Source organism: Arachis hypogaea, chromosome 14, assembly GCF_003086295.3.
Source record: "Arachis hypogaea cultivar Tifrunner chromosome 14, arahy.Tifrunner.gnm2.J5K5, whole genome shotgun sequence".
In the NCBI taxonomy this organism is placed as follows: domain Eukaryota; kingdom Viridiplantae; phylum Streptophyta; class Magnoliopsida; order Fabales; family Fabaceae; genus Arachis; species Arachis hypogaea.
Genome location: NC_092049.1, coordinates 92,980,572 through 92,991,646, shown reverse-complemented (window position 1 = coordinate 92,991,646; position 11,075 = coordinate 92,980,572). Strand labels below are relative to the sequence as shown.

The 11,075-nt window shown below is 30.1% G+C and overlaps 1 protein-coding gene across 7 annotated transcripts; it reads left to right on the top strand.

Annotated features, from left to right (window-relative positions):
* The first annotated feature begins 2,724 nt into the window (after window positions 1-2,724).
* On the top strand, window positions 2,725-10,555 carry LOC112743503 (uncharacterized). 7 transcript variants are annotated; one of them, XM_072214245.1, is made up of 13 exons: window positions 2,725-2,806; window positions 3,341-3,491; window positions 3,624-3,692; window positions 3,983-4,075; window positions 4,176-4,267; window positions 4,948-5,012; window positions 5,115-5,205; window positions 5,495-5,585; window positions 6,174-6,187; window positions 6,348-7,968; window positions 8,732-9,323; window positions 9,404-9,843; window positions 9,985-10,555. In XM_072214245.1, the coding sequence occupies exons 10-13, from the start codon at window positions 7,813-7,815 to the stop codon at window positions 10,003-10,005; spliced, it is 1,209 nt and encodes a 402-aa protein (XP_072070346.1). In that variant the 5' UTR covers window positions 2,725-2,806; window positions 3,341-3,491; window positions 3,624-3,692; window positions 3,983-4,075; window positions 4,176-4,267; window positions 4,948-5,012; window positions 5,115-5,205; window positions 5,495-5,585; window positions 6,174-6,187; window positions 6,348-7,812; the 3' UTR covers window positions 10,006-10,555. The 7 variants fall into 7 exon arrangements, with proteins under 7 accessions (XP_072070346.1, XP_072070344.1, XP_072070343.1 ...); XM_072214243.1 differs by having other exon boundaries at window positions 6,174-7,968; XM_072214242.1 differs by having other exon boundaries at window positions 6,094-7,968.
* Window positions 10,556-11,075: the final 520 nt, after the last annotated feature.

Sequence of the window (11,075 nt, the reverse complement as noted above, 5' to 3'; positions counted from 1 at the left end):
ATCTTACAAAGCTAGATAAATAAAGCGAAAAAACGACGTTAGATAACACATAATATTAAACTAAAGAATTGAAAAAAATATATACCCACCTATTTTTAAATTGGATGACATTTGCTTCTTCAAGATTGAAGAACATCTTTGTGTCATACATGAAATTCTGTAAAACAATTTTTCCTGAAAAATTTAATTTAATACAAAATGAGTAAAAACTCACTATTATCGAAAAGCTCACATAAAAAATGAGTAAAAGCTCACATATAAAAATTCACATAATTATGGATAAATATTACTGTTATATAACTTCACTCTAACAAATTGTAAGACGACAACAGCTCCATCCTTATTGCCAGATCCCAAAAAAATATTTAATTCATGTGCATAGTTGCCAAAAAGTGCATACTTCGTTATTTTTCTATGCCAAATAGAATGTTTGATGTTAAATATACTTTTTATAAAAAATAAACAAAAAATAATTACAACTAAAAAAGTAACTACCAATAAAATAATATCAAATTATATATATTTTATATTTTAAAATTAACAATAAAATTAAAACGTCAAACACAATTTAAAAAAATTAATAATTAGTTTATTAATTATTTTAAACTCATAAAAAACTAACTACGGAAAGAATGCTTTCTATTAAAATTCTATTTAAAAAAAGATTTAAACACTTTATTATTTTTATATGCCAAATAGAATGTTTAATGTTAAATATACTTTTTATAACAAAATAAACAAAAAATAATTACAACTAAAAAAGTAACTACCAATAAAATAATATCAAATTATATATATATTTTATATTTTAAAATTTAAAAATTAACAATAAAATTAAAACGTCAAACACAATTTAAAAAAATTAATAATTAGTTTATTAATTATTTTAAACTCATAAAAAACTAACTACGGAAAGAATGCTTTCTATCAAAATTCTATTTAAAAAAAGATTTAAATACTTTTTTTCAAAATCAATCTGAAGTGATTTTTCAAAAAATTTAAATGCTATTAATAAAAAAACGAATTGCCTTTTTTTCAAAAGCGTTGTCTTTGAATAAAAACGTTTGTTACATATTTCAAAAAATTTAAATATTATTAATAAAAAAACGTTGCCTTTTTTCAAAAAACGTTGTCTTTGAATAAAAACGTTTGTTTCCTATTAATAATATTAATAAAAATATTCATAACAAAATAAATTAAAATAACAATTTAAAAAGATGAAAATATCAAAATTTTTAGATTTATAAAAATAAATATATGATTACCCATCATCGATCTCTAATTCATTAACAGTGTACTTGGTAGATTTACCATCCTTTTCAAGAATCCTCTTACTCCCAATTCTAGTAAGATATCCAACAATATCTGAAATAATTTAAAATAAAAAAAATTGTTGTCAATAAGTTTGTTAAAAAAAAAACACAGCCGAAATTATCAATAAAATAAATAAATTTATAAATAAATTATACTTTTTCTAAAATAATAAACTTTCCAACTAAGTAGGTGTAATCGTACCCAAGAGTATTGAGAGTGTCAAAACTCACAAAATTAAATCCATATCGTGAAATACTTGATGATACTGGAAGTTTGTGCACATCCGTACGTTGGTTTAAATTAACAACATACTCATGATGTGTAGTCTTGAAGTTACTCTCATTGAGTCCAACACCAACATATCTTATTTGGTAAGATATTCCTTTCTTTAGCAAATTTACGAATCGAGACACAAAAGCCCTCTTAACCGAGGCGTGTATTTTTCCTCCCTAAAATTGATAAACAAAAATAAAAAAATAATTAGATAGGGATAAACAAACAACTTTAAAATATAAATAATATAAATTTAAAATAAAATAAAAAAATATTAGTAGAAAACTCACGTCTTCATCGAGCCAAACCATCTCAATTGAGTATGGCAATGAAGAATTTCCGTAATTTGGTAGTGTTCATAACCGTATCACTCGTATACGTATATACAAATTATCGATTGTAGGATTGATTTTTGCGATTTTGTGAATACCAGTCATTGGAATAAGTAGGGAAATTTTAGATTTTGAATGTATGTAAAGAAAGGGTTTGATGTACTTTGAATCGTAGTGTTACACATATCTCATAACTTATACTTTTATAGTTGACTCATAGCTAACATTTTTTAAATTTGATTGACTTTAATTTAAATTTGAATTAAATTTGTAGATAAAGAAATAAATATATTAACAATTTTTAAAATTCTAAATATATTTAAATTTACATATGTAGCTGCAATTTTTGAAAAAAAATCAATAAAAATTTAAAAAATAGTGTTAAAATTTAAAAAATAACAACTTAAATAAAATAATTTAAAATTAAAAAAATAACAACTTAAATATAACCACTCAAACAAATAATTTAAAATTTGAAAATAACAATCTAAGCAAATAATAATTTATAATTTATAAATATAAATCTAAAAATTTTTAGTGACGACATCTATGCAAATAAATTCTCAGACTCAATGTTAACTCTCCATTTGTATTTGTATTACTATTATTATTACTATTACTATAAAGATAAAGATAAAAATTGAACAAATTCCTTTTTCCCTGCTTTCTCCATCTCTTACGGAGGCCCAAATGAAACACACAAATTACTAGCATCGACGGCTGCAGATTCTCGAACCGAAATCAAGGGTTGATATCGGTTCTTTTCCCCAGGTCTCCACGTAGGATTTTTGGTTCTGAATTTCATTTACATAAACCCATTCAATTCAATTTCAATTTCCAGCAAAGGTTAAAAATATCTCTACTTAGAGTTTTAGCACTTTACAAAGGTACTCTCCCAGGCTCCAATTCTCTTCTTTTTCTTCTTCACTGTGCTGCTCTCGTTTATATTTTTTTTAATCTCCGCCTTGTTCTTTCTTCATCTTCCGATTCAATTTATTGTTGTTTATTTGTATTACTTCCCCGGCACTTGACAAGTTGAGAATTATCTTGCTATGCTACCTATGATATTGATATATCTCTTTTCGTTTTGGTTTTCAATCCGCTGGTTTTATTTCATTGGTTATTGCAAGGGTTTGATCAAGGAGCTTGACATTTGATTGATAGATAGCTCTCTGAAACTAATAGTTAGGTAATGAAAGCGTTAAAGATGGCTGGCTTTTGAATTTATGTTATTGATTAGGACAAGAACAATGAAATGATTTTATATAGTTTGAGTGTAACAAGCTGAAGTAAATAATTTGGCTAATTTTTCTTTCTGCACTTCTTTGTTTTCGTCTCATATGTGTCGGCAATCTGGTTTTTTGATGTTGAAATACCATATATAGAACATAATAATAATCAAGGTTTATGGTTTACTTCAGGTTCCAACGATGGCTTTCTTTGGTCGAATTGGGAATTTACTCAGAAATGCTGCAAACAAGCAGATCAGTTCAGAATTGCTCTCATCCCCATCTATTCTCCAGGCAATACGGTGCATGTCATCTGCTCCAAGCTCAAAACTGTTCATTGGAGGTGCATTGAAGTTTGAAATACCTTATAAGTTGCATCCATCATGTTTTATTTTTGGTGTAATGTAGCTGATACTAATAATATAATAGATATTGATATATGGATAGATACATATTAACATTTCCTCTGTTGCAGGTGTTTCATATTCTACTGATGAGCAAGGTTTGAGGGAGGCATTTTCAAGATATGGAGAAGTTGTTGATGGTACATAAGATTCTTTTTCCTCCACTTGTTTCTTTTGTTATCTTAATGTTGTTTGCTTTTATGATTTTTGGTTCTTGAAAATTGTCTATATTAATTTACCAACAGCTCCTAACAAGCTATATTTGCATGTCTACTATATTTTCAACTTTTAACTCCCCCAATTCAACGAATAACCTCGGTGAGACGAGAGATATATTGGGTTGATGATGTTTGTGTTCGAGACAAATTGTAATTTCAAGAACATTCTACACCTAATTCAAATAAATTGTTATTCTATTTATTATTCCTAGAATTGTGAAGTCTTTCGGGCAACGGTCATGAAATCATATTCATATATATTCATACCTCTCACTCTCACCTTCCACAAACAAGGCAAAAGCAAGGTATTTATTTATCTGATCTTCTCCTGTTTGAACTAATCATGATTCAGAATCTATATGCAAGTTGATGGTAAGCTTCTCTTAATTTGGTGTTTGCTTTTAGAGTTGTTGATGGTACAAATCCAGAAGAGATAGAGATAACAACACCTGCTTTTAACGATGCAAATTTTGAGAGGGTTGAAAGGCTAATCAAAGGTTGGTGTCTATTTCTTCCCTCATACATATATATATAATTTTGAGATTTGTTTCTTGATTTCTTTATGTTTATGATCAAATGAGCGGAATTAAAATAGAGGAAATGTAGTCAGACAATGAAACCCTAAGCTATTATTAGTTACTCTTGTAGTGAAAACAAGTCTCCCTTGGGCAAATATAGTGTTTATGACCATAACAGCAGGATAGTAGACATATGCCTCCTACCTCCATTCCTCTTGGATCTAATGAAATTAGTTTGAAATTAGTCGTGGAATATGTTTATTGTGTTCCTCTATTAGGAAGAGCAGAAATTATTTTGAAAAATCTGGGAGTGGATCAAGGGAAGAAAGGACAGAGTTACCAATTTTAACTTTAAATCATTATCATTAGTCAAACCAACCAAATTGGTTATCAATCAAGAATTAGGAATGAAGGCAATGTTAGTTATTTCTCATGTCACAATTAAAAATATATTGGCCTGGAAGATTCTATATACTTCCCACGAAACATTTCAATAGTCACAATTAAAAATATATTCTATATATCAATCATTAAATATATTCTACATAATTGACTAATTGGCATTAAAGCTTCGTTAGAATTTTTGGCATTCTTTAGGAATTGAAATAAGCATTTTATTGGAAGTGGTAAATAAGGATTTTATTCTTGGCATTCTTTAGGAATTGAAAGCAATCAAGAGTACAAGTTACGCACAAGAAGTACCAGGAAGATTTCCTCTTACTATGTAAGTATAATGATGATAATACTAATAGTAATTTAAGGAGAAAAAGAGATTATGAATAGAAATTACCTATGTAATTACTAAACTAACTTCCTATATTAATAGGCAAGCATGTGAATAGCTTAATTTTTGCTGCTTCAAGATATCAGAAAGTTCTTGAGGAGAATCTTAATTTATCAAGTGCAGGATTTGAAAGGTAAACTATATTATTATTATTTATACTTTTAATTCATTTACTTGTATAAGAATACAATTGAATATATACATAGAATATTCTGTAAGAAATATAAAATATATATGCACTTAATTAACTTTTTTACAACACACACAAAACACATACAAGTTACGCACAAGAAGTACCAGGAAGATTTTCTCTTACTATGTAAGTATAATGATGATAATACTAATAGTAATTTAAGGAGAAAAAGAGATTATGAATAGCAATTACCTATGTAATTACTAAACTAACTTCCTATAATAAATAGGCAAGCATGTGAATAGCTTAATTTTTGCTGCTTCAAGATATCAGAAAGTTTTTGAGGAGAATCTTAACTTATCAAGTGCAGGATTTGAAAGGTAAACTATATTATTATTATTTATACTTTTAATTCATTTACTTGTATAAGAATACAATTGAATATATACATAGAATATTCTGTAAGAAATATAAAATATATATGCACTTAATTAACTTTTTTACAACACACACACAAAACACACAGATATATATAAATACCAACTTTATATGAACTAGTTAGTACAACTTGAAGTCTGATTGTTACCCTCTCTTTATATTTATATATACAGATATGAAGTATAGCTCTTATCACTATATATAATAACCATCTTGTAGCAGATACGGAATTGAAGTGTAGTTTCTTGTAAATAAATTAAATCTATGTCACATTTTGCAAACTAATTTCAAATCAAATTGGCTAATTACAAATCAAAGCTATAGTCCATCAAACAGAATCAGGAGTGTAAGTTATGCACAAGAAGTACCAGGAAGATTTCCTCTTGTTTGATGTTGTTTCTTTTGGTTTTTTATTCTAATGTCTTTTCCTGAAATTCTTTCAATTTTCAGTTTTTTTTTATCTTATCTCCATTTGGCTCACATTTATGAACGAGCTAACCAGGTCTTCACTGTATATTTTGGTATTGCAGTGGGATTCTACCAGGTATGTAACCTTAAACAAATTAGGCTTATTTCTTCCTTTGAGATGGCTTACTTCTCTATTTGGTTTGATTGAGTTACGTAATTGCTGCTTTAGATTTGTATATATGCTGCAATATTTTCATATGAACTTGACACTTTGGTTTTTACCATCTGCATGCAAGATAATATGAAGCTAATGGATGACATAGCTGCTCCAAAACCTACCATATTTATTAGTCCAAGTAGGAAGTAGGAAGTAGGAAGTAGGTCTTTTGGAGCGAGCAACAGAGCATTGTGAAATATGGAGTTTTATGTATTAAGAGTTAATGTTAAGACATTTATAGTTAAAAAATCATGTTATGTTTGATACTTTGTATAAGAGTTATTACTTTTGATTTCCAATACTAAAAAATCATATATTATATTTAATACGTTGTTTGTGAGTTATATAATATTTTGTTTATGGATTATGATTTTTTGGTTATTGTGAAATTTTAATAAAAAAAATTATTTGTTTAACATGATAAAAACGAGGGTAAAAACTGCCTTTTCAAATGATAAAAAATGTTACTATTAGGGTTAAAACGGCGGTTCAAAAACGTCATTTTAACCAATTAAAAGTCACTCTGTCAAGGTGAAAACGGCGGTTCAAAAACGCCGTTTTAACTGACCAAAATGTCACTCTGTTAGGATAATAATGACGGTTCAAACCATCATTTTAACAAATGAAAACGCTATTCTGTTAGAGTAATAATGGTGGTTCAAACTGCCGTTTTAACCTATCCAAAAATTGTCGTTTTAATCCTGGAAATAATGGCAGTTTAACCAACAAGAAAATACCTTTAGTCGAAAATAATGGTGGTTTTCAAAAAATCAGCGTAATAACCAGAATGGCGCCCAGAATTACGTCACTTTCTAAAACCGCTGTTCTCGGTAATAATGGCGGTTCAAATCGCTGTAAATACCCAAAAAAACCGCAGTTTTAACAAGAATTTTTTGTAGTGTAGAAATTGAGCTTCACCTCTTCTCATGAGCAATTAGATTAAGAGATTGGCAATTGATTATGTGAAGAGAAATTAAATCACCAAGAGATTGGGGTTTAATTACTCACAGTCCGTCATGGATCTATCTTACATGATTGAGAAGGAGTGAGACCCATTGATTCAAGAGAAATTAACATCTCCAATCCCTTATGTTTGCCATCTTTACTTTTTGTCATTTACTTTCTTGCACTTTACTTTCTTATACTTTCTATTCCTTGCATTTTACTTTCCAGCACTTACTGTCTACTTCATTGCACTTTACTTCTCTTGCTCTTTTACTTTCCGGCACTTTATTTTCAGCACTTTATTTTCCTGCACTTTACTTTTACTTCATTTACTTTCCCTGCACTTTATTGTTTTCTTTTAATTTCATGTCATTTCCATTTCTTGTTGCTCATCACTCTAAATTGAATCATCTAACTAGAATAATCAACTAACTATTGATTGCTTAATCCTTTAATCCTCGTGGGATCGACCTCACTCTAAGTGAGTTTTATTACTTGATGCGACCCAGTATACTTACCGGTAGTTAATACGTGAAATTAAATTTTTCCATATCAGATGCTTTTTAAAAGGGCATTTCAGTGGACAGTTACTTTTGGCGATGGCACAAGATGCCAATAATAATTTCTATACTATTGCTTATACTGTTGTTGGATCAGAAACAAAGGAGTCGTGGAAATTGTTTTTAACTCTCTTACAAGAAGATCTTGGGAATGCAAGTGTGCATGGATGGAACTTTATGTCGGATCAACAAAAAGTTAGTAATTTATTTGTTTATGATTATATTTTGAAATCTAGTTCATTATGCTTCGGATAAAATTATGCTTGTATTTTGAAATCTAGTTAACTTTTTGTATTTTGTAATTTAGATTATTTGTATTAAAACTGCAGAAAAAAGGCTTGTTCTGTTTCTCATTTTTTGTTTAGTTAGCATTAGTTCAGTTTTCTCACATTAGTTAGAATTAGTTAGCATTAGTGCATTGTGTATACTATTAGAAATTATCAAATTGCAGTAGTTCAATTTTCATCATACCAGTGGCATTTGTTAATATTAGTTCATTTATGCATCAAGTTAGCATTAGTTCACTTGTGCATTATTCATATATTAAGTTAGTTTCAGTGCATTTGTGTATTATATTAGAATTTGTTAAATTGCATTAGTTCAATTTTGATAATACCAGTGGCATTATTTAGCATTAGTTCTTTTATGCATCTAGTTAGCATTATTTCGCTTGTGCATCATTTGTGTATTAAGTTAGTATTACTGCATTAGTGTATTATATTAGAATTTCATAAATTGCATTAGTTCAGTTTTCTCATACCAGTGGCATTAGTTAGTATTAGTTCTTTTATGCATCTAGTTAGCATGATTTCACTTGTGCATCATTTGTGTATTAAGTTAGCATTACTGCATTTGTGTATTATATTAGAATTTTATAAATTGCATTAGTTCAATTTTCTCATACCAGTGGCATTAGTTAGTATTTGTTCATTTGGAGATGATATTATGCTACTTTCAGGATCTTCTTGAAGCAATGAAAGAGGTGATGCTAGAGGCACCAAATCAAAATTGTGTAATGTATATGTGGAAAAATTTCATCAACCGTTTTAAGGATCTACAACTTAGAGATGTGGTTTGGGAGTGTGCAAGATGTTCAACCCCCCATGAGTTTGTAGAGACCATGGAAAAGCTTAAGAAGATTAATGAAGAAGCATGGGAGTATCTTATAAGATTTGATCCTCGGGTGTGGGTGAAGGCTTACCTTAACCATGGGCCGAAGGTTGATTCTTTGACAAATAATATGTGTGAATCCTGGAATGCCAATATAGGAAAGTACAGAGTGAAGCCCATTCTTACAATGTGTGAAGAGTTGTGCTGTTATGTCATGAAGAGAATGACGAAGCATATCATTCTACTATCAGCATATCCTGGAAAGCTTGCTCTGGTACAACAAAAAAGAGTTGGCCGAATGATTAAGCCCAGCAACAGATGGAATGCAGAATGGATAGGTGACAACGAGAGGAAGCGGTTTGAAGTGAGTCGCAAGACATCAAGAGTTGCTGTTAAGTTGATGAAGCATACTTGTTCATGCAATATGTGGCAACTAACAGGTTGACTTACTTATTCTTTAATTAAAAACTTGTTAAATGAGTAATGTATTCTAAACTTGTATGTGATTGTTGAATTATAGGAATGCCTTGTGTTCATGCGATTGCTGCTATTAGGAAGAAGCATGACAAGCCAGAAGATTATGTGCACAAATGGCTTTGCATGGAGTCCATCCATCTGACTTATGCACACTCTATCCAACCAATTCCCAGTGAAGAATATTGGCATAGAATATGTTATATCAAGCCAGAACCTCCACCCATCAAGAGGCCGATTGGTAGGCCAAAGATGCATAAAAGAAAGAAGGATCCAATAGAGGATTTGATTCAAGGGGACAAGGTAAGAAAAACATTTCGCATAACATGCAGCAAGTGCGGCGAGAAAGGTCACAACTACAAGACGTGCAAGGGAGCACCATCTAATCCTAATTGGAAGCCTAAAACCAGGAAACCAAAGCACCAAAACTCAAGTACTCAAGCACCAGTGGAACTTCCATTATCCCAATCTGCTCCAAAGACTGAGGTAACAAAGCACTTGAGGATTTAGTTGTCTTTGTTATGAATGATGAAGGATTTATGTGTCTTCAATAGAAATGTTAAAGGATTTATGTGTCTTCAATAAAAAAGTTAAAGGATTTATGTGTCTTCATTATAAATGTTGTAGGCTAGCCATAATACACAATAGGCAGTTCTATGTGAACAAGCACACAACACTCCAATGGTCCCAAATCAAGCCTTACCATGCCCATCAGCAACTCTAGCAAGACTAGCTGTACCAACAGAAACAACCCCAGCATAAGCAGCATCATTCAGCCAATCACCAATCAAGACAACAAACCAGACTTATTCCAAAGTACCAGCTAAATTTAGGCCAAAGCAACCAATCAAAAGGCCACCTGCACCAACTACAACTCAGACTCAAGTTGCTCCACCAACTTCAACAAGTGTGACAACAAGATCGAGTGGAGAAGTATCAAAGGAGACCCTGGCAGCAACAAGTTGTGCTACAATAGGAATGTTCAAGTTTATACCAAATCCAGGCTTCAAGGACCAGAAAAAGTGACATGCTTGTTCCTGAATTATTTTGGAAACAAATATTAGTTTTTTAATGCAATATTTAGTTGTAATACATATTGGCAAACTTTCTTTTAGCCAATTTAGTTGCTTTCGAATTAGTATTTTGGAAACCAAGGGTTGATTACTTGCTACAGTTTCTTTTTCTAGATGTTATTATGTTATGGTATGACAATATTCCTATGTTATGGTTTAGGTTGAATGGATGAATTATTGTTAATCGAATTAATTATATATGGCTTGTTTCTGGCTTAGGTTCATTGAATGAAAATAAACATTAATTTACATGCATTCTATATCTGTTTTAAGGCAACAAGATATGGATAATTCAAATCTTCATTCTTTCATTCATATTAACCAAAATAGTCAACAGACATAATTCACTACAATCCACATTTTTTTTTCATATTTTTCATACCCTAAATAAACAAAGACCAACAACTACAACAATCAAGCCTATAACTATGACCCAGAAGTTACTGCTTTTCTTGTTCTCTAGGTAAATTAATCTTTGCTCTAGATCAGCCATTCTGTTCTCCAATTCTTTCTTCCCAAAATGTTCTTCAACATCTAAGCTCTGATTGTCACCCAATTTTTTTGTTGGCTCCATGCACCCAATTCTTTCAATGTGGTCATCAACCCACACAAAGAATTTACAATATGGTTGTTTCACCTAATCAA